At 43.0% G+C, this 24,944-nt stretch overlaps 1 protein-coding gene across 1 annotated transcript in view; it reads right to left on the reverse strand.

The window, feature by feature from the left end:
- Positions 1–24,944, reverse strand: part of LOC113888429 (multidrug resistance-associated protein 4-like) — a 227,202-nt gene that overhangs the window by 133,327 nt on the left and 68,931 nt on the right. Inside the window, 7 exon segments of the mRNA XM_027535552.1 lie at positions 1,764–1,858; positions 2,229–2,266; positions 3,286–3,426; positions 4,786–4,986; positions 9,872–9,968; positions 20,345–20,431; positions 20,655–20,749. Coding sequence (XP_027391353.1) covers positions 1,764–1,858; positions 2,229–2,266; positions 3,286–3,426; positions 4,786–4,986; positions 9,872–9,968; positions 20,345–20,431; positions 20,655–20,749 — 754 coding nt within the window.

Raw genomic sequence — 24,944 nt, forward strand, 5'->3', positions numbered from 1 at the left:
TAATAGCAAATGAAGCAACTGACAAACAACTAATCTCAAAAATATACAAGCAACCCCTGCAGCTCAATTCCAGGAAAATAAATGACCCAGTCAAAAAGTGGGCCAAAGAACTAAACAGACAGTTCTCCAAAGAAAACATACAGATGGCTAGCAAACACATGAAAAGATGCTCAACATCACTCATTATCAGAGAAATACAAATCAAAACCACAAAGAGGTACCATTTCATGCCAATCAGAATGGCTGCTATCCAAAAGTCTACAAGCAATAAATGCTAGAGAGGGTGTGGAGAAAAGGGAACCTCTTACACTGTTGGTGGGAATGCAGACTAGTATAGCCACTGTGGAGAACTGTGGAGATTCCTCAAAAAACTGGAAATAGAACTGCCTTATGACCCAGCAATCCCACTTCTGGGCATACACACCAAGGAAACAAGAATTGAAAGAGACACGTGTACTCCAGTGTTCATCGCAGCACTGTTTATAATAACCAGGACATGGAAGCAACCTAGATGTCCATCAGCTGATGAATGGATAAGAAAGCTGTGGTACATATACACAATGGAGTATTACTCGGCCATTAAAAAGAATACATTTGAATCACTTCTAATGAAGTAGATGAAACTAGAGCCTATTATACAGAGTGAAGTAAGCCAGAAAGAAAAACACCAGTACAGTATAATAATGCATATATATGGAATTTAGAAAGATGGTAACAATAACCCTGCATGCGAGACAGCAAAAGAGACATAGATATATAGAACAGTCTTTTGGACTCTGTGGGAGAGGGAGAGGGTGGGATGATTTGGGAGAAGGGCACTGAAACATGTATATTATCATATTTAAAGCGAATCACCAGTCCAGGTTTGATGCATGATACAGGATGCTCGGGGCTGGTGCACTGGGATGACCTAGAGGGATGGTATGGGGAGGGAGGTGGGAGGGTGGTTCAGGATGGGGAACACATATACACCCATGGTGGATTCATGTCAGTATATGGCAAAACCATTACAACATTGTAAAGTAATTAGACTCCAATTAAAATAAAAAATATATTATAATTTAAAAAAAAAAGTATCTAATGCTACATATATTCTAAGCACTCCTGTAAAAACACAGAGAGCTATGTTGATATTAGCCTGGCAAGCCAGTTGTTAACCATATAGTTGAGGACACAATAACATTGTGATTTCAAGGTAAGAAAGAGAAGAAATTCTAATTTCTAGACACTGAATTTCTCCCTGCTTGACTTCTCTCAAGTAGTAAGTAAAGCCCAAGAGATGAACAGTGTGGTGAAGGGGAATTTGCATACCTGCGAGGGAACAACTATTTGGGACCTTGCTGCCAGAGGATTTCATTCAGGATCAATAAAAGCCACAGTTTATTCAGAAAGAATTGGAACAATCCAAACAACAGCATGGGGATCCATTTCTAATCCCCTTGCCCATTCATATAATGATGTAAGTTTTAGGTAAAACAACCTTTTATAGCAGACAATAGCACATATTTCCAGTGCCTGATTTTCTCAATGTGCAATTCTGGTTTAACTACCAAAATCCAGTACAGAACAAATTAAGAATCTTCATGCACCCTCTTTATTCTAGTAGATTCTAAAAATAATCATTCTAATTAATTCACAGAGTAAATGCAACTCAGAGTCTTCATCTATTAAGACATTACTGAATTATTCCTGGGAGCTCTAATTGTTCACACAGGCTACTAGTGAATACCTCAGACTCTCGTATAACAGACCAGATGATTTACCTGAGTAAGCTGTTAAGTACCAGTCAGGATCAGGTATCTCAATCATCCTTCCATTTCCAGATACCAGGACATATAGGGTACTCTGTCCATTTGCCCTAGGGAAAAGGAAAGAAAAAGTATTATGCTCTAGATAGAATTTAGGTAAATAATAGAAAAATTAACCTCGATTTAGGACACGTGTTTTATGGTGGAAAATGGTTCCCAGCTCACCGGGCCCTATGTCCAACTACCTTATAAAAATTCCATTTGAATCACAGTTTTCAGCTCTCAAGATTGTGAGGAAGCTGCTGAGGGCCAAATATGGGGAGAGTTGCACTCCACCAGCCAGAACTTTACTTCTTTTTCAGAGAAACTGTGAGGGTCATAAGAGGAGGCTGAACAAGTTCCACCTATCCCCTCTGCTGTGGGAAAGTGAGACTTCATGTAAATTTCACAGACCTTTGGGTCAGACCAGGAATCACTCACCAGTATGCAAGCCACCAATCCTGCAGGATGTAGGCAACCTGGAGCAGGAAACAACAGTCACTCACACACTGACATCACTGAGCCTCACACCCCGCTCACCAGGATGGGGGATGGAAAGGCTCCAGAACATAGAGACGATCCTTCCAGCTCAGGTCTGTACCAAGTCCCACACCCCAGATGACCACAGGTCAGGGGAGGGCATGATACATTTTATTTTTTTTAATATAAACTTATTTATTTTAATTGGAGGTTAATTACTGTAAATATTGTATTTGTTTTGCCATTTACAGCCACTATGGAGAACAGTGTGGAGATTCCTCAAAAAACTGGAAATAGAATTGCCTTATGATCCAGCAATCCCACTGCTGGCCATACACACCAAGGAAACCAGAATTGAAAGAGACACGTGTACCCTAATGATACATTTTAATATCTTTACAAGACATTCTTTTTCTTCTTAGAATCTCTCTGTTTGTATATATCACCAGTAAGCCTCACTTATTTTCCTCACAGATTTCATTCAGTGCAAACCAAAATGGACTGCAAAGCATAAGAATAACAGCATAAAAGTCAGAACTTTTCAAGGAGAAAAAAAATTGATAGAAACTCTGATAATCAAGTTTCTGTGTCAGCTTGGCCAGGCCAGTTTCTAGTGGTTCAACCAAACACTCATCTAGATTTGGCTGTGAAGTTATTCTGCAGATGTGGTTCACATCATCCTCAGAACTGAAGTAGAGGAGATCACCCTCAATTTTGTGGTGGCCTCATCCAGTCAGTCAAAGGCCTGATGAGAAAAACCTGAGGCTTCCTGGAGGAGGAAGAAATTCTGTCTCAAGACATCAGGGTCAGCTCCTGCCTGAGGTTCCAGCCTGCAGGCCTGCCTTTCTGATTTCACCTTCACCAAGCTAGGCCCACAACCTCAGGAGCCAGTTCTCAGAAATAAATGTTGTAATATACATATTAAACAAGATAATATTAATAAATTAGATAAATACAGTATAAACAATATGTAAATACCAAGAAGAGGGCACAAACCAAAATAAATGTTCTTATTTACCTGAGCTGCAATGTTCACTAGAATAAGGAAAATGATGATAAACCAGTGAGCACCAGCTGTGAAGTAATTCTCATAGCTCTTAAAACCAACTCTTCCAACCAACCGGTCCTCCAGTGGTAATATAACCTGTATATTCTCAGTCTGGGAGGGAAAATGGCAGTGAAAACAAAATTTTAAGTAAGGAACCCCCAAATTTCAAAAGTTTACAATGCCTTCCACTGCAAAGCTGTGAGGAAACAGACACATCTCACATGCTCATAGGAGTGCAGGATTGTCTATTTCCTACAGAAAAGGGTGTGCAAATGTCTAGCCAAACCACATATGCATTTACCCTTGGACCCAGCCATCCTACTCTCAGATATCTATTAGAAATAAGGACATCATTTGCATGAAATTATTCACTGTTGGGTGGCTTTGCTTAAAGTTGATCATGACTCTTAGCACAAGTACAACTTGTACAAGTAAGCTTAAGCTTCTGCATTTGTACTTGTACAAGTTGTACTTGTGCTAAGAGTCATGATCAATTTTAATATGGCACTAACATATCACTCTAAATGACTTGCATCACTTCCAATAATAGAAACATAAAACATACTTGGCGCTCAAAATTCTAGACAAATACAGTAAAAAGAGTTCACACAGGAAGTTGAAATAATGTGAATCTGGATAGCACAGGACAGCATATGACCCAAACCTATTTAATTCCTGAATTTCAGGGAGTGATTCCTGAGTGTAGAATGTGAGGGACTAATCTGAATATTTATCAGAATCATCCAGATTCCTAGGTCTGGATATTGTGGGCTTGGATACCAAGGAGTACCTGTGTATGTTTTTAAGAGAGCTAGTGCTTTTCTTCATTTCTGTCTGTAGGGCCTAGAATGCATTATAGAGTCACATGAGCCAAAGAAGTACTCAACTCTATGCTGACCACTGGGCATTTAAGGTGAATAAGATGTGGCTCTAGGTTTCAAAGGGTAATAAAAAATAGGAAGACAAGAACTAACTGTAAAGTGTCTGGCCTACAACAAATGATCTGACAAAGGAGTAAGATATTAACATCAGTCACCTGCAGTGCCAAAACATTCCAACATATAGGAAAAGTAGCTGATTTAATGTGGTAACAGAAAGACTCAGTCTAAGGGGGGTATTCACATTAAATCCCTGGATGCATAAGGGAAGTTTGGAGCCACCAGAGCAAGTAGGATGTAACTATGGTAAACTGATGAGTTCGCATATCAGGGTGAGCCACAATCAGCTGAAAATTGATAGCAGTTCACCCACTACTGAGCTCCATAAGATTCGCCATCCTATACCTAAAGGAGAACACTAAGCAAGCTTGCTCCTAATGCTCTTCTAATTCTACCAATTCCATGGAATGAGGCTTGGAATCTTAGGATCTATTTTGGGATAAATAAAGATCTCACGAGAGAAGCAGACTGAAGATCCACAAAGCCACCAAGAGCAGACAGACAAGAGCATGTTGCAGGATGAGAAACTTACATCTTGGTCCTTTGGAGCTGCATCTTTCAAAGAGGGTCTGGAAGACAGTTGAGACTGAACTGAAGACTCGGAAATCAGAGTGAGAGTTTCTGGACCTGGAGATGGTTCAGCCTCCTCTATCTCCTTTCTTAAAAGAATATCTTCAAAATCTATCCCAGATTTTGGAAACTCAGCAAAAGTTCCCTTTTGCATAATTTTGCCCTAAAATAAAGAATTTTAGAAGAATTCATTTATATTTGATAATATCAATCCAATCTACATACTAATTAAGGAAAGTAAACTAGTCTTAAATTATTATTTTCCTAAAAAAATTATCTCTAGGTTTGGAATTCTGGTGAACAAATCTAGTTCAGTTCAGTACAGTCGCTCAGTCATGTCTGACTCTTTGCAACCCCAGGCTTCCCTGGTGGCTCAGAGGGTAAAGCATCCACCTGCAATGGTAGACCTAAGTTCGATCCCTGGGTGGGGAAGATCCCCTGGAGAAGGAAATGGCAACCCACTCCAGTTATTCCTGCCTGGAAAACCCCATGGACAGAGAAGCCTGGTAGTCCATGGGGTCGCAAAGAGTCGGACATGACTGAGCAACTTCACTTTTGGAATTCTGGTGAACAAATCTAGTTCAGTTCAGTTGCTCAGTCATGTCTGACTCTTTGCGACCCCATAGACTACAACATGCTGGGCCTCCCTGTCCATCACCAACTCCTGGAGCTTGCTCAAACTCATATTTATCAAGTCAGTGATACCATCCAACTATCTCATCCTCTGTCATCCCCTTCTCCTGCCTTCAATCTTTCCCAGCATCAGGATCTTTTCCAATGAATCAGTCCTTCACGTCAGGTGGCCAAAGTTTTGGGGTTTCAGCTTCAGCATCAGTCCTTCCATGAATATTCAGGACTGATTTCCTTCAGGACTGACTGGTTTGATCTCATTGCAGTCCAAGGGACTCTCAAGGTTCTTTTCCAAGACCACAGTCAAAAGTATCAATTATTTGGTACTCAGCTTTCCTTATGGTCCAACTCTCATATCCATACATGACTACTGGAAAAACCATAGCTCTGACTAGTTGGACCTTTGTTGGCAAAGTAATGTCTCTGCTTTTAATAAGCTGTCTAGGTTGGTCATAGCTTTTCTTCCAAGGAGTGAAATGAGCATGGTGTTCATTGCCAAGCCCTATGTTAGGTGCTGGGGGATATGAAAGAAATGTATGTTCATGTTTTAAAAATGGAGGCCATTGACATAACTACCATGGGAACTGAGGAATGCTAAAACTACAGATGTGGGTAGAAGTATCAGTACAGTATTTTTGGACAACATGGAAATTGAGAGAAGCATCATGTTAAAATGCAAACAAACAGTTAATTGAGGAAGATATTCCAGGAAAGAAACTTAAGGCTGACCCAGATGTGGCCACAGGCACATCTCCAGAGGTAACAGTCTCTCATCATATCTTCACAGACCACTGTTATAGCATCATGTGCTCCACTTGAAGAAAGACATGTAGAAACCAGCCCTAGACAGAGAACCCATGAGCTTTATCATCATGGTCTTTACCACTTCCCCACAAATGCAGGAAGTTCCCAACTTAAAATTCAATATTCTACCTGTCAAAGTATTAAAGTAAAGAGGCCATGAGACTGATATGGCTCTAAATCCTTGACCTCCTATGCCAGTAGACCAACACCTAAGAACCAATGCACTCAGATCTAACAAAAAAAAAAATTAAAAAAATAAAAACTTAAAAACAACCAGTCACAAGCAGTCAACCAGGTATACTCTACTTAGGCAGCTGTTTAAGCTACAATCTAATCATTTTCTTTGAACACATGTGACCCATCATTGCAGTTTCCCTCCTTTTTTTGTTGTTCCATTGCTCAGTCACATCGAACTCTTTGCGACCCCATGGACTGCAGCACACCAGGCTTCCCTGTTCTTCACTATCTCCCTGAGTTTGCTCAAACTCATGTTCATTGAGTCGGTGATGCCATCCAACCATCTCATCCTCATCCCTCTCTTACAAAGTCCTATAAAATAATGTGCAGATATCTTCACTATATTCTGACCCCACGAAATAAGGCTCAGCTCTTTCACTCAGTGTCAAACAAAATATAGGGAAAAATCACAGGATGCAAAACTAAACAGAGGAGGGCATCTCTGGTTAAGGCAGGTCAGATGGAAGAAGGTGCCCCAGGGCCCTAGCTGGGACCTCTCTCACCCTATCTCCTGAGGTGGTCCATTGTGAGAAACTCAATGAAGCATTTGGGTACTGTCTATACTACAGAATTAGAAAATTATTCAGGATATACTGTGCCTTGTTCCACTTGGGAGGCAATATTAAAGGACTGTATTTAATAAAATTACCATTTTCTACATAGTACCTATAAGACACACAAGGAAACAAGTAGTGGTACAAGGATAGCAATTTCACTGAGCAGCCAAGGATGGACAACTCTGAGGGGATGAGAGGGCAGCCATTCCCTTTCTGGTGTTAGGAACCAGACAAAGAGTAAGGATGGACCCCAACTCATCCGGGGGTGCTCATGTGGACAAATAGTTGTTCTGATAGCACTAAAATTGGGGGTAGTGTCCTCAAAAGAAGCAATAAGGGACCCTAAAAGATCTAGGGACAAACTAAATAGGTTACTCTGTCTCCCACTGATCCTGTGCTCATAATACTGTCATCGTTCAGGTTTTACACACTAGTATCACCCTCTTCCTCGAGAAGGCAATGGCACCCCACTCCAGTACCCTTGCCTCGAAAGTCCCATGGACAGAGGATCCTGGTGGGCTGCCATCAATGGGGTCGCACAGAGTCGGACATGAGAGAAGCAACTTAGCAGCAGCAGCAGCATCACCCTCTTCCAAACATGAAATTAACTGCTATCAAATCTGAGAAACCTGAACTCCCCATTCCTGAAAGAGTGGTTAACAGTTGACACAGGATATTGCTTCTAGAGAGGCAGAGGTTCTGCATTTAATAATCTTTCTTAGGACAGAAGTTCATTTGATAAATGAGGGATCTGACCAACCTAGACAGCATATTAAAAAGCAGAGACATTACCTTGCTAACAAAGGTGCAACTAGTCAAAGCTATGGTTTTTCCAGTGGTCATGCATGGATGTGAAAGTTGGACCGTAAAGAAAGCTGAGCACCAAAAAATTGATGCTTTTGAACTGTGATGTTGGACAACACTCTTGAGAGTCCCTTGGACTGCAAGCAAATCAAACCAGTCAATCCTAGAGGAGATCATCCTGAATATTATTGAAAGGACTGATGCTGAAGCTGAAACTCCAATACTCTGGCTACCTGATGTGAAGAGCTGACTCATTTGAAAAGACCCTGATGCTGGAAAAGATTGAAGGCAGGATGAGAAGGGAATGACAGAGGATGAGATGGTTGGATGGCATCACCAACTCAATGGACATGACTTTGAGTAGACTCTGGGAGTTGGCAATGGACAGGGAGGCCTGGCGTGCTGCAGTCGATAGGGTCGCAAAGAGTCAGACACAACTGAGCAACTGAACTGACTGACCAAGGGCCTGTGGAACAGACAAGGATTAATGATGGAGGTGCTGGGGCCCAGAGACAAAAAAGCCAATGTCTGAAGCATCAAACAGTCAGTAAGCCTGAAATATTCTCACTAATCTCCACCCCATCCCCAGCCATGCTAGGAGTTGGGATTGATTGGTAGCTACCCAAGAAGTAAGTTCAAGCCCTAAACATTATGCCTGTGAACATGATCTTATTTGCATTCAGTGTCTTTGTAGATGTAATGAAGTTAAGATGAGGTCACACTGGAACAGGGTGAACTTAAATCCTATGTGAATGATATCCTTATGAGAAGAGACTCAGACACGGGGACAACAGCCATGTGACATCAGAGGTAGAGACCATAGTGCTGCAGCTGGAAGCCAAGGAACACAAGGAAGATCCGTGAACACCACCAGCTGGACGGAAGGATTCTCCCCTGGAGCCTTCAGGGAGAGCACGGCCCTGCTGGCACCTGGATCTGGGACCTATAGCCTCCAGAACAGGGAGACGATAAACTTCTGTTGTTTTAAGTCACCCAGTTTGCAGTGCTTTGTTACAGCAGCTCTAGAAACTGATACCCTATCCTGAGCCCACACTTCTGTCTCCTAAGCTTTACTAAGACTTCTAACTGCTTCTGCTGTCGCCCCTCCAATGACCATCAGAGGAATATCTTAACTCCAGGATAAGAACACATCGCTTCTCTGCTCTGGACCATCCAAGGCTTCAATCCCACTTCCAGGCTCACTGCCCACTGCTCAGGGACCATCTCCCTCCAAATCCTCCTGCTCACTCTCCTCAGACACACTGGTCTTCCTGCCGTTCCTCCAATCTGCCAGGTCAGCTCCTTCCTCAAGACTCCCTGCCTCAGATCCCCTCCTCCAGGTGTTGCATGGCCCCCACCTTCATGTCATTCAGACCCTATGAGGCACCAGCTCCTCAAGGAGACAGCCAGGATGTCACCTTCTTTATTACATCCATCCCCATAAGAACAGGAGTCCCATGAAGGCAGGGCCTTGTCCTCCTGTTGCACAGGCTCCCACACATATTGGGCACATAGAGACCCGGGCAGGGAGACCTGCAAAGTGGGCACCTCTGACCCAGGTGCTTGGCTACCCAACCTCGCTTCTAGTGTTAATGGAAGATGCTCTTTAGGAAAATTGTGCTTGACAATCATGTGGATACAAACAAGTCTCAGTACCTCTAATTTCCAAGTGAAAAACTTTGACTTAAGTTGTATAAGGGGGAAACACAAGTTATAAATAAAATAGCATCATTATCCTTAACAAATTTCAATAGAACAGTCATATTTCAGTAGTCCTGTGGTAGCACTCCTATATGCTTTAGTGTTTATGTGGCTTCAAGTTTAATAGTGACACTTTACAGGTCTTTGGCTTGATCCTCAAAGACAAGAATAGCATCAGCTTTGAGAAAAAGAGGGAGTTAAATTGAGGGAGAAGAGGACATTTACCATGAATCCAAGGAGAGTGACCTGCTGGGAGGTCTGGCCTTCAACACACCTGAGTGCTAGCAATTTCACAGGCTTCTAGAAACTACTTACATCTCTCAGTATCAGAATCTGACTTGCATCTTTTAGGTACTGCAGCTGATGAGTCACTAAGATTGTGATCTTCTCCTTCAAGGCTTGACGAATACACCTACAAATGTAAAAAGTATAGAATGCAAATGCACATTAGTGGGGGTGCTCCAAACTGAAAACACATATTCTGAAAACGTAATGAGACAAAAACAACACAGCAAAGGTCTATAGTTTAAATAAAAAATGAATAATACAAATTAAATACAAATATGTCAATGATCCTGAGTAGGTCCTCAAATTTATCAGCAGCAAATGTGAACCCAGTTCTGCTAAAAAAAATTCTAAAAACAGCCCAGTGAAGGAGGCACTTGCTAAATTTTTTCTAAAAACTCAGCTTGACAATAACTTACATTTCATAATGAAAAATAATTGAGCAATACTTAGATTCCAAAACTTGACTGAACTTAATATTTTATCACTACGTGGGAAGGGGAAAAGAGGCATCTATGTTATATAAAATGTGTGCATTTTCCTTAGACAATTTTCTAGGGGATTATTATTTATGATGTACACATTAACAACAAAAAAATAATAGAATCTTGGTAACCTTTGCTAGAGTGCCTTTTCTACACACTTCTTCCCAAATAATATTAAAGAGAAAATGAATGCCAACATGGCTTCCATCAGTCTCTACAACAGTCCCAGTCCCATCCAAGAAACCAGACTTCTTTCATAACGACTGAACACCTTCCAAATATGAAAATAAAGAACAGAATTCAGATGGCCCAAATCATAATGGGACTCATCCAATGGCCAAAAGACACACCAGTTCTCTTACCCAAGACCCTTGTGTGATCAGGCCACCCAAAATGACTGTTCTCTTGCTCTCTATACATCCCCTGCTCGACCAATGTCTTCTTCACCTACACCTACTTACATGACTGACCTTCCTATATGCTTGACCCAGGGCCCAGCTAATGACTGTTCTAGCTTTAGATAACAACCCTCCACAATGCTTGTCAAAGGGGCAAGAGGGACATGACCCTCTGCTGGTTTTCATGGTGACCAATGGCCCAACCTGACATCAACTTCCCCTATAACAGTTAATCTCCCCCCTCTCCTGCCCGCTTCCCCTGGAAGCAAAGACTGCCACCATGTCTTGTTCCAACATGGGTCTCAAATGATAGGATGCCCTTCCAGGATTTCCTTTGCACATGTAAGTCAGCCCTAATCATCAAACCATATGTGTGTCTGTCACTGATTCTAGGCTCTTTCTTAAGTCTAACCTGGGCAAGTAACAGGCCTGGCAGGTCTGGAAGGCCAACAACCTCTCTCAGTATCCAACCTTAAGTGTGTTTTTACAGTAACTTTTCCAACTGCTTCACATTTTTAATGCAGACCCCTAGGAACTCAGCCCCAGTCTCATCCCACAAGGTCCACAACCCCTCCAGGGAAGCAAGTAGTTGGATTTAGGGCCCTGGTGACCATAGTCAGGGCTGCAAGCAGGTACTCTGGGTGCTCAAATCCCTCACAGAGCAAATCTCAGGAACCTGAGCCAGAGCTCAGCCTGTGAGTGAGTCAGATGGAAAGTGTGAAGGCAGAAGACTGCAGCTCAGTTCAGTTCAGTTCTGTCACTCAGTCATGTCCAACTCTCTGCAACCCCATGAATCGCAGCATTCCAGGCCACCCTGTCCATCACCAACTCCCAGAGTTCACCCAAAATCATGTCCATCGAGTCGGTGATGCCATGCAGCCATCTCATCCTCTGTCGTCCTCTTCTCCACCTGCCCACAATCCCTACCAGCATCAGAGTCTTTTCCGATGAGTCAACTCTTCACATGAGGTGGCCAAAGTACTGGAATTTCAGCTTTAGCATCATTCCTTCCAAAGAAATCCCAGGGATGATCTCCTTCAGAATGGACTGGTTGGATCTCCTTGCAGTCCAAGGGACTCTCAAGAATCTTCTCCAACACCACAGTTCAAAAGCATCAATTTTTCAGCGCTCAGCTTTCTTCACAGCCCAACTCTCACGTACATACATGACTACTGGAAAAACCATAGCCTTGACTAGATGGACCCTTGTTAGCAAAGTAATGTCTCTGATTTTCAATATGCTATCTAGGTTGGTCATAACTTTTCTTCCAAGGAGTAAGTGTCTTTTAATTTCATGTCTGCAATCACCATCTGCAGTGATTTTGGAGCCCCTCCAAAAATAAAGTCTGCCACTGTTTTCCCATCTATTTCCCATGAAGTGATGGGACCAGATGCCATGATCATAGTTTTCTGAATGTTGAGCTTTAAGCTAACTTTTTCACTCTCCTCTTTCACTTTCATCAAGAGGCGTTTTAGTTCCTCTTCACTTTCTGCCATAAGGGCAGTATCATCTGCATATCTGAGGTTATTGATATTTCTCCCAACAATCTTGATTCCAGCTTGTGCTTCTTCCAGCCCAGCGTTTCTCATGATGTATTCTGCATATAAGTTAAATAAGCAGGGTGACAATATACAGCCTTGACATACTCCTTTTCCTATTTGGAACCAGTCTGTTGTTCCATGTCCAGTTCTAACTGTTGCTTCCTGACCTGCATATAGGTTTCTCAAGAGCCAGGTCAGGTGCTCTGGTATTCCCATCCATTTCCGAATTTTCCACAGTTGATTGTGATCCACACAGTCAAAGGCTTTGGCATAGTCAGTGAAGCAGAAATAGATGCTTTTCTGGAACTCTTTTGCTTTTTTAATGATCCCAGCGGATGTTGTCAATTTGATCTCTGGTTCCTCTGCCTTTTTTAAAACCACCTTGAACATCTGGATGTCCATGGTTCACGTATTGCTGAAGACTGGCTTGGAGTATTTTGAGCATTACTTTACTAGCGTGTGAGATGGGTGCAATTGTGCGGTAATTTGAGCATTCTTTGGCATTGCCTTTCTTTGGGATGGGAATGAAAACTGACCTTTTCCAGTCCTGTGGCCACTGCTGAGTTTTCCAAATTTGCTGGCATATTGAGTGCAGCACTTTCACAGCATCATCTTTTAGGATTTGAAATAGCTCAACTGGAATTCCATCACCTCCACTAGCTTTGTTCGTAGTGATGCTTTCTAAGGCCCACTTGACTTCACATTCCAGGCTGGTTCTAGGTGAGTGATCACACCATTGTTATTATCTTGGTCGTGAAGATCTTTTTTGTACAGTTCTATGTATTCTTGCCACCTCTTCTTAATATCTTCTGCTTCTGTTAGGTCAATACCATTTCTGTCCTTTATCGAGCCTGTCTGCATGAAATGTTCCCTTGGTATCTCTAAGTTTCTTGAAGATATCTCTAGTCTTTCCCATTCTGTTGTTTTCCTCTATTTCTTTACGTTGATCGCTGAGGAAGGCTTTCTTATCTCTCCTTGCTATTCTTTTGAACTCTGCATTCAGATGCTTATATCTTTCCTTCTCTCCTTTGCTTTTGGCTTCTCTTCTTTTCACAGCTATTTGTAAGGCCTCCTTAGACAGACATTTTGCTTTCTTGCATTTCTTTTTCATGGGGATGGTCTTGATCCCTGTCTCCTGTACAGTGTCATGAACCTCCATCCATAGTTCATCAGGCACTCTATCTATCAGATCTAGTCCCTTAAATCTATTTCTCACTTCCACTGTATAATCATAAGGGATTTGATTTAAGTCATGCCTGAATGGTCTAGTGGTTTTCCCTACTTTCTTCAATTTAAGTCTGAATTTGGCAATAAGGAGTTCACGATCTGAGCCACAGTCAGCTCCTGGTCTTGATTTTGTTGACTGTATAGAGCTTCTCCATCTTTGGCTGCGAAGAATATAATCTATATTATTTCAGTATTGACCATCTGGTGATGTCCATGTGTAAAGTCTTCTCTTGTGTTGTTGGACTGTGCAGCTCAGTCCCTCTCATGAGTCTGATGTCAGACGAGTGATGAAACCTCAGTTTCTTCATCTCAAAACAAGGCCAAGGACTACTCACCCACGTGTTCTGGGCAATTAAACCACCAATCCACTCAGTAAATGTCAGCTTCCCTTTTCCACTTCTCCCTAACCATGAGCAGTCATGTGCTTTGGACTCATGACAGAAAAGTCCTAAGGGGACACTCCAGACACTGGGTCTGCGATCAGAAGCAAGACACCAGGATGTAAATACATACACCATTGCTTCATTAAGTCCAACAGGGTGCATTTTTCCCTTTGACATGTCTTAGTTCATTGTTTGTATCTAAGATTCCTGAGTGAGTAAACCTCTTCAGACTTAGTACTAAAGCTTTTAATGGAACTGTTTCTCCTTAATTCATAATCACTTGCCAATAGTTCCTGAAGGCAGATGTTAATCAAATCTTATGGGATTCTATGTCCAAGACAGAGCAACCCAGAAGTGGTAAAATGTTTGCTTCCTAACATTCCATCAGAGATGAAGTAATATAAATAATTACAACAAAGTGGCCAATTAATGACTTTGAAATTTTCCTAAATAATTGCCAACATCTGCTGGATCATCGAAAAAGCAAGAAAGTTCCAGAAAAATATCTATTTCTGCTTCATTGACTATGCCAAAGCCTTTGACTGTGTGGATCACAGTCAACTGTGGAAAATTCAGAAAGAGATGGGAATACCAGACCACCTGACCTGCCTCTTGAGAAACCTATATGTAGGTCAGGAAGCAACAGTTAGAACTGGACATGGAACAACAGACTGGTTCCAAATAGGAAAAGGAGTACATCAAGGCTGTATATCACCCTGCTTATTTAACTTATATGCAGAGTACTTTATGAGAAATGCTGGGCTGGAAGAAGCACAAGCTGGAATCAAGATTGTTGGGAGAAATATCAATAACCTCAGATATGCTGACGACACCACCCTTATGGCAGAAAGTGAAGAACTAAAGAGCCTGTTATGAAAGTGAAAGAGGAGAGTGAAAAAGTTGGCTTAAAGCTCAACATTCAGAAAACGAAGATCATGGCATCTGGTCCCATTACTTAATGGGAAATAGATGGGGAAACAGTGGCAGACTTTATTTTTGGGGTCTCAAAAATCACTGCAGATGGTGATTGCAGCCATGAAATTAAATGACGTTTACTCCTTGGAAGAAAAGTTATGACCAACCTAGATAGCATATTGAAAAGCAGAGACATTACTTTGCCAACAAAGGTCCATCTAGTCAAGGCAATGGTTTTTCCAGTAGTCATGTATGGATGTGAGAATTGGACTGTGAAGAAAGCTGAGTGCCAAAGAATTGATGCTTTTGAACTGTGGTGTTGGAGAAGATTCTTGAGAGTCCCTTGGACTGCAAGGAGATTCAACCAGTCCATTCTGAAGGAGATCAGTCCTGGGTGTTCTTTGGAAGGAATGATGCTAAACGTGAAACTCCAGTACTTTGGCCACCTCATGTGAAGAGTTGACTCATTGGAAAAGATTCTGATGCTTGGAGGGATTGGGGGCAGGAGAAGAAGGGGATGACAGAGGATGAAATGGTTGTATGGCATGACCAACTCGATGGACGTGAGTTTGAGTGACCTCCGGGAGTTGGTGATGAACAGGGAGCCCTGGCGTGCTGCAATTCATGGGGTCCCAAAGAGTCGGACAGAGCGACTCAACTGAAACTGAACTGAATGCTTTTTATCCATCTCCAACAAGATAGACTATTTTTCAAGTTTTAGAGTAAAGATTTCCAAGTTATGTCATAAAAATGATTGATTCAGAAACAAGTTAACTGTTAATTCTATATAAGTGCTGTGTTAATTCTGTTTATTGGGTTGGCCACAAAGTTCCTTTGGGTTTTTCCATAATATCTTACAGAAAAAAACAGCTGAACTTTTTGGCCAATCCAATAGCATTCTATATAGGGGCTGTGTTAAGAGGAGACACATTTCATGGTAGAAGGGATACAAATAATTCAGAATCCACACCTTCATCCATTCAATCAGCAGAGGTTTACTGAGGTGCCACTCCCTTGACTTACATCGCAGGTCAAGAAAGCAGACATTACTTTGCAGCATGTAAAAAGGGGATACACTGAACGAGTATAGCAAATGTACAATCAGGTGATGATGTGTGCTCTGAAGAAAAAGAAAGGGGGCTGCTATCTTCAATGGGGAGACATGGGAGCCCTGAGATTATCTGGGGAAACATCCCTGGAAGAAGACACAGCAGGTGCAGGGGTCTGGGACAGAACATGCTATGCTGAGGCGACTTCCTGCAATCACAGCTTCTAGGGGGTGGGGAGACTCATAAATCGTCAAGTGCACCCACTGAGGGCTGTGGGAAGACAGAGGGCATGGGCAACCCCTGGAGGAATTGGAGGGAATGGCAGGTCCAGTCTTGCATCTTCCTTCTGTGTCCTGGCACACTGCTCCCTGGCTCTGGGACAGAGGGGCCAGTATGTATAGACAGACAGGGGTGAGAAAGGACCCCCACAAAGCCAGCACAGTGGATTACCAAGTTGGTATGGGGATGAGCTGGAAAGGCTGATGGGGGCAGACGGCAAAGAAGTCTGTTCTCTGAGGACCTGGAGTTGCTTCCTGAACATGGCAGGGAATGGGAGGGGAGGGCAGGGCGAGGTTTATGAAGGGCCGGAGCAGGAGGATGAGCTGCATAGACAGCAGCATGGGAGTCTGCTCAGGGCAGACCTGAAAAGCTGATGATGCAGGAGGCAGGGGTCTGGTGATGTGGGACTAAACCAGGAGAGGATCCATGGCTGGACACAAGTGAGACTGCATCAGTTCATCTAAGGACTCTCACCTTCTATAGGTAATAGAACCCACTTAATCATCACAAAATATAGTTATAAAAATCACAAACATTAGTAACCTGGTATATATTAATATATTCATGACTAAAGGAAGCTGATAATGGCAAGTAGAAGTGTGATTCATTCACTTTTAATAGAAAATATTCACCACGACTAAGCTTCAACATGACCACCATCTCTCATAGCATATTGTTCCATCCAATTGCCTAATTGAGAACATTCTCAGTCTCTGTTGAGTGATTTCCTAAATTGCCTTTGTGATCCCTGCCTTAAATTTCCCCAGAGAATGTGGTTCTGATTAGCAAAGAACTGTTAACAAGCTTGCTTCTATCAAGTGTACATCCAAGGTCATTAAACCAAAAGGTTGGAGAGGACTTTATAAACATGTTATAAACACCTCACCTTTATAAACACCTGAGAGAGTTTTTGTGTTCAGCACACTGATACATGGCAATCAGTAAGCTTTACTTTCCCCTCCCTGTGACACAGACACAAGAGCCAGCAAAAACTGCTCTTGCAGTGATGGGGAACTTTTGCAGATAGAAGACATTTGCAAGTTCAGGGTGGAACTCTGGGAACAGGAAGGCTGAGCTACTCATGATGCCAGGAGAGTGGGGGATGAAAATTCATGTCTCAGTACTAGTACCCCATTACTGAACTTATGACAAGCCACAAGGCACTTCCTAAGGGAAAAGTCATCAGTGAAAGTGTTGGTCACTTAGTCATGTCTGACTCTTTGCAACCCCATGGCCTGTAGCCTGCCAGAACCTTCTATCCATGAGGATTCTCCAGGCAAGAATAGTGCCCTGCTCCAGGGGATCTTCTCAACCCAGGGATTGAATCCAGGTCTCCTGCATTACAGGCAGATTCTTTACCATCTGAGCCACTAGGTGCTTTAAATAAGAGAAAAATTATCAAATCACAATCAAAAGAGAGTGGGAAAGGGGGAGGGGGGTCAGATCAGAGAGTGGGAGGCCATGCCATGTGTCAGCTGCCCTGCTCTCTTTTGTTCTGAAAGACTCAATGTTAATGTGTAATTTTTGTGAGTGGTAAAATATACATAACATGAAATTTACCATTTTAACTATTTTTTGTGCATACAGCTCAATGGCATTAAGTACATTCACATCATTGTGTAACCATCACCACCATCCATCTCCAGAAGTCTTTCATCACTCCAACACTAAGCACCTTTCACATACAGCCTTCAGTGGTACCTGCCTCATGACCCCTGCTTAATGGATGTGGAATCCCAGCTCCTCATATCCAGAGCTCAGAGCTCCTCACATCTCTCTCTCACTCACTCCACTGATCTGCTTAAGTCTCTTTACTTTTCTATTTAGGACTTGCTGTGAATGAATTCTGTTCCCCCAAAAATTCATATGATGGCACATTGACTGCCAGTACCTTAGAATCTGGTGACAGAACCTTTAAAGAGCTAACTGTTACCCTTAACTAGAGTGGGCCTAATCCAATCTGACTGGTGTCCTTAGAAGAGGAGACTAAGACATAAGGACAGAAACACAGGGGTGTGCATGAACAGAGGGAGGACCATGTCTGAGGACACAGGGAGGAAGCTGTTATCAGAAGATAAGAAGGTCTAAGGAGAAACCAAACTGCCTACACCTTGATCATTAGAGTCTAGCCTTTAGAACTGCAAGAGAATACATTTCTATTATTTTCACACTGCCCCCCCAGCACTGTCATCTCTAACAACCTGCTGTGACTGAATGTTTGTGCCCTCAAAATACATACATTGAAACTTAATCCCCACTGTGAAGGTACTGGAGATGGGGCCATTGGGAGGTGAGGTCATGAGGGTGGAGTCTACCTGAATGGGACTAGTGCCATTATAAAAGGGACCCATATGGCTCCTTCACCCCTTCCACCACATGAGGACACAGGAATTGGGTCCTTACCAGACACCAAATCTGTCAATACCTTCACCTTGGACTTTCCAAGGCTCTGGTCTCTATGTGAACAGCTTGGACAGACATAGCCCCAGCAAACTAACACAGGACCTGACAGCAAGAATTCCCAAACAGCTTCTCTCTGATGTACAACCTGCCTCCTCCAGGTGAGGATGTGCCTTCTGTTCTCATAGTCTCGCTTCCTGTGCTTCTACTCTTCCTCCAGCAAAGGGAACTGGGTCCTGTTTTCAGCCTCTACATACACACCCAGCCTGCATGCCCCCAGGGCACTTCCCGCACAGCCCGGGGCACAGGGAGCTTTCCAACATCCACTTCCATTCAGCACTTACTATCCTGTATGCTGCTAAGTTGCCCCAGTCGTGTCCGACTCTGTGTGACCCCATAGACGGCAGCCCAACAGGCTCTCCCGTCCCCAGGATTCTCCGGCAAGAACACTGGAGTGGATTGCCATTTCCTTCTCCAATGCATGAAAGTGAAAAGTGAAAGTGAAGTCACTCAGTCATGTCCAACTCTTTGTGACCCCATGGACTGCAGCCTACCAGGCTCCTCCGTCCATGGGATTTTCCAGGCAAGAGTACTGGAGTGGGGTGCCACTGCCTTCTCCAACTATCCTGTATAGAAACCTCTAAACCCTGATTCAGCTGACCTTTTCCCAGGTATCTGTCTTAACGAGCTCCACATTGAGATAGGTTCCTCAGAGGCAGAAATGAGAGCTGGGCATCTTAGTCTCCCTTATTCTGCCCAGTGTGGGTCCTTCCCCTCTCCTGGCTCTCTGTCTTCCTTGTAAACTAAGAGGTTTTGTGCAGGGACATCTGTAAGGGCATTGATCCCAGTGCACACAGCAGGGCATTAATAAGTGCAGCTGGAAGGCTTGTTGCCTTTAACAAGGTGAACAACAGCAAGGTAAGCAACCATGGGGTAGATGTGGATGCTGTTGTAGCAAAAGCAAGCTCATGCAGCTTTCAAAAAGGCCAGTCTAGACTCCATCAGAGGCTTCAGTCAGTGTGTATTAGGACACATTACTCACAGAAAAGCATAAGAATTGTTCTACTTCAGTCATTCTGTGGCCAGGCAAGAGCAATTTGTATTCCAGAAACACAAAAATGAGAGTCAAGATTTCCACCAGATTCTAGATCTCTAGTTCCACATTCAGGCTAACCCTACATCATGGGTCTAAGTATTAATTCAAATAAGCATCCATGAAGCAACGCTAAATGATTAAATTCATACTTAGATGTGGAATAAGTTAGTCTTAATTCTAGGCCTTATTAAAAATTTCCAAACCTACAGAATAATAAGCATAAACCAACAGAGCCTTTCTATAGAAGCCCTGTGTCAGTACCGAAAATGTTGCTTCTAATGTGCCTTAAACACATGATGGAGGAAAAGGACTGACACTAAGTACTAGATTACTGGTCCAACTCTACGATTTAAAAACCATTCATCATCTTTCTTATTTCAAGGGTATGGATCCATCACAGTGTCTGGTTATCAACTGCAGGTCACAGGGAAATCTCCCATCTATTCTTTACTCGGTAAAAGCACAGACCCCACTGTCCTTCACACATTGGAAGCACCTTCTGGATTTTCCTGTCCTCATGACAGGAAATACCTTCTGTATTTTCATGACCTCATCATGATGCAAAATTTCTCTACGATGGATCTTCTGTGGAGGAAAGGGAGGGGAGAGAGGGACACCAAGGCAGAGCGAGCTGAGTTTCCTGAAGCACAAAGGCTTTCCTGAGCTCTCGTCCCTGATCTCTACAGGGTTCCTGGAAAGCAGAGATGATAAAAAATAGGAGCAAACTCACTGTTCAAACAAATGCCTGCTGACTTCTGCATCCACTGCGCTGAGCGGATCATCCAGGAGGTAGATGTCTGCATCCTGATACACGGCTCTAGAAAACAGACAGAGACGTCAGGAGAGGACACATCACACTCCTTGGGTCTCATCTCTGAATCACGATGGCGTCCAACAATTCCAGGTTCATTCCAAGAGCCCAGGGAAAGGGCCAAGACCCTGCTTCACACAGGCCCACGTTGTGAGCGGGGTCTGTGTGCTCACATCCACTGGAAGGTGCAGAGGAGCAGGGGCAGGATGGCAACTGAAACCCCATTTACCTGGCAAGGCTGACCCGGGCTTTCTGTCCTTCACTCAGCGGGGTTCCCTGGTCTCCTATCTCAGTTAGATCATTTTCCTTCAAAAGCTGTAAATCCTACATGGAGATAGAAAAGGAGAAAAAAAAAAAAAAGATCTAAAATATGTTCTGCTCCTGCCATCCGAACTTTTTAGCATCAGTTCTCCCCACAGTGTTTGATCAACAACAATGAGTATATTTCATGGTGGCTAAACCATAACACTGAACAATTTAAAAAATCCTCAGGTTTTTTTTTTGTTTGTTTTCATTCTGTAGTTTTTCACAACATTTATGTATCTGACCATTCTAACAGATATTTATTGTGGATCAATATACACCAGGCACTGTTCTGGGCACAATGAATTTAGCCATGAGGAAACAAAGCCACTAGAGTTTCTTTCCACAGTGGGGGATGAACAATAAGGAAAATTAACCTGAGTGCAAGTACTGAGGATGAGAAGGAAAAGGAAGTGGGCTCAAGGGAGTGGAGAGTAAAGGAGGGGAGTGAGTCCACACTGGGGTGTGAGGGCTCTGCTCAGAGCGGGGGAGGGGTGAGCAGATCTGGGTGAGGGGGAGAGGCTCAGGCAGACCTGGAGAGGCTGCTCCACACAGAGGGATGGGCAAGTGCAGGGGCCACAGGGAGGTGCCCAAGGTGTTCAGGACAAGCAAGGAGGCAGGAGAGCAGAGCTGAGTAAGAATGAGGGAAGTGAGGGCAGAGACAGAGCAGGAGGAACCTGGGGTCACTCCAGTAACAGGAGGAGAGGGAGAAGGGAGGACTGACTTGGTCTGAGATTTCTGCAGAATCACTCCTGTGCTTTGCAGAAAACAAGCAGTAAGGGAGAATGAGTGAGGATAGATACAAGTATGGAGGCTACTGGAATAATCTAAGTGAGAGATGACGGTGGCCAGGACCACAGCAGGAGCAGCAGGGATGGAGAGATGGAGCATACTTCAGACACATTCTGAAGGCAGAGTCTGTAAGACCTACTGATGGGATGGGTGTGGGTTGTAAGAAGAGCACCAAGGTGGTTGGAGCATGAGGAAGAACAGGGTCACCATTTACTGAGTTGTTACTGATGAAAGTCAAAGTGAAAGTTGCTTAGTCATGTCTGACTCTTTGTGACTCCATGGAATTCTCCAGGCCAGAATACTGGAGTGGGTAGCGTTTCCCTTATACAGGTGATCTTCCCAACCCAGGAATCAAACCCAGGTCTCCCACACTGCAGGCGGATTCCTTATCAACTGAGCTATCAGGGAAGCTCTGCTACTGATGATTGATGCCTATTTTCTCATTAATCCAACAGGGGGACCCTATTCACAGTGTGAATCACAACATGCAAAGCTTGTAACCATGAGGATAAGAAAGAGAGTGTCTGCATCATAACCCTCCCTGACAGCCACAAAGACACATAAACACACACAGGTTCCCTGCTCACTCAAAGCTTAACAAGGGAAGATCAAATGAAAAGCAGCCATTGTTCGGTCATGAAAATTCATTATTTCATCTTATTTCTCCATCAAGCTCAGAAGTTAACACCCTCACTCCCTCCTGGTTTTCATACCATTTTAAGATAGGCTCCAGCAATACATACACACACACTGTTTTCTGGACCTCCATTTCACTGTTGACAATCCTTGCAGACTGTCATTAGTTTCTATCCTTTAATTTTATTAATGTATTTTTCTGGTTTCCTTCCCCAAACAGCATCACATTATAGCACAGCAATCGCAACATGCTCTAGAAAAGTTCACTCTTTCACTTAGCTCAGTTCTAGCATAAGAAACAGGCTCTCTTCAACTCTGGTGGTAGGACTTTGAGCGTGTTGTTCACTTTGCAAATTATTAATGGACAAGTCCAAGATGGGAAGAACATTTTAAAGGATTTGATATAAAATCCAAGTCAGGCTAATTTCCCAGCCACGATTTTCTGATTAGGTTAAAAGGAAAAGCCTGACTTGAGCATATATTACAACACTTCTCACTGACAGGAAAGTGTTCTTATTCATGTTCTTTTCCTCTAAGTTAAATTTAACCAATTTTCACTGAACAGCAGATACACAAACTAGAGGCGAACTAGGAAATGAAGAAGCTGGTTTGATACCATCTACCAGAAACATACCAAGGACCCTTCAGCAATGGTGGAGACTTAACAGTAGAAACGCTATGAAGCAGACTCTTGAAACAGTTGATGAACGCCCTGGCAGACGATGGCTGGATTCTGGAGTCAAACAATGGAAGCCCACACCTCCATTTACTGCTTGTCTTCCATTTGGAATTGCCCCTCCTCTCACGGCCTGTCAATATCCTGCCCATTCTTCCAGGCTCAGCCCGAACACACTCTCCCATGAAACCATCCTGGACTCACTCTCTTCCTGCTGGGTTCCTAAGGCTTTGCGTACATTTCTTCTGAAGGACCTGTCCTATTCTGCTCAATAATTTGTATGCATGCACATAGCTTCTCTCAGCTCCTGGTGGGTAAGATCTGTGAACCAAGAACTGTGCTGCACCCTGATACTGACTATCTCTAATCTTTGCAACAAGCTACATGGTAAGTACTCACCCCATTTCCCAGATGAGGAAACTGAGACTAAATGAGGTCACATCACTGTTCTGAGGGTCAGTTCAGTTCAGTTGCTCAGCCGTGTCTGACTCTTTGTGACCCCATTGACTGCAGCAGGTCAGGCCTTCCTGTCCATCACCCATTCCCGGAGTTTGCTCAGGCTCATGTCCATTGAGTCGGTGATGCCATCCAACCATCTCATCCTCTGTCATCCCCTTTTCCTCCCGTCTTCAATCTTTCCCAGCATCAGGGTCTTCTCCAATGAGTCAGTTCTTCATATCAGGTAGCCAAAGTATTGGAGTTTCAGCTTCATCATCAGTCCATCCAAGGAACATTCAGGACTGATTTTATTTAAGATGGAGTGGTTGGATCTCCTTTCAGTCCAAGGGACCCTCAAGAGTCTTCTCCAACACCACAGTTCAAAAGCATCAGTTCTTCGGTGCTCACCTTTTTTTATAGTCCAACTCTCACATCCAAAGATGACTACTGAAAACACCATAGCTTTCACTAGATGGACCTTTGTTGGTAAGTAATGTCTCTGCTTTTGAATATGCTGTCTAGGTTGGTCATAACTTTCCTTCCAAGGAGTAACTGTCTTTAAATCTCATGGCTGCAATCACCAATTGCAGTGATTTTGGAGCTCAAAAAAGTAAAGTCTGTCACTGTTTCTACTATGTCCCCACCTATTTCCCATGAAGTGATGGGACCAGATACCATAGCTTAGTTTTCTGAATGTTGAACTTTAAGCCACATTTTTCACTCTCCTCTTTCTCTTTCATCAAGAGGCTCTTTAATTCTTCTTCACTTTCTGCCATGAGGTTTGTGTCATCTGCATATCTGATGTTTTTGATATTTCTCCCAGCAATCTTAATTCTAGCCTGTGCTTCATCCAGCCCAGCATTTCTCATGATGTATTCTTCATATAAGTTAAATAAGCACGGTGACAATATACAGCTTTGATGTACTCCTTTCCTGATTTGGAAGTAGTCTGTTGTTCCATGTCCAGTTCTAATGTTGTTTCCTGACTTGCATACAGATTTCTCAAGAGGCAGGTCAGGTGGTCTAGTATTCCCACCTCTTGAAGAATTTTGCAGAGTTTGCTGTGGTCCACACTGTCTAAGTTTTGGCATAGTCAATAAAACAGAAATATATGTTTTTCTGGAACTCTCTTTCTTTTTTGATGATCCAACATATGTTGGCAATTTGATCTCTGGTTCCTCTGCCTTTTCTAAATCCAGCTTGAGCATCTAGAAGTTCACAATTCATGTACTGTTGAAGCCACGCTTGGAGAATTTTGAGCATTACTTTGCTAACATGTGAGATGAGTGTAATTGTGTGGTAATTTGAGCATTCTTTGGCATTGCCTTTTTTTGGGATTGGAATGAAACTGATCTTTTCCAGTCCTGTGGCCACTGCTGAGTTTTCCAAATTTGCTGACATATTGAGTGCAGCACTTTCACAGCATCATCTTTTAGGATTTGAAATAGCTCAACTGGAATTCCATCACCTTAACTAGCTTTGTTCGTAGTGACACTTCCTAAGGCCCACTTGGCTTTCTATTCCAGGATGTCTGGCTCTAGGTGAGTGATCACACCATCATGATCTTCTGGGTGGTGAAGATCTTTTTTGTATAGACCTTCTGTGTAGTATTACCACCTCTTCTTAATATCTTCTGCTTCTGTTAGGTCCATACCATTTTTTGTCCTTTATTGT

This window comes from Bos indicus x Bos taurus, unplaced genomic scaffold (assembly GCF_003369695.1).
Source record: "Bos indicus x Bos taurus breed Angus x Brahman F1 hybrid unplaced genomic scaffold, Bos_hybrid_MaternalHap_v2.0 SuperScaffold_100126, whole genome shotgun sequence".
Lineage (NCBI taxonomy): Eukaryota > Metazoa > Chordata > Mammalia > Artiodactyla > Bovidae > Bos > Bos indicus x Bos taurus.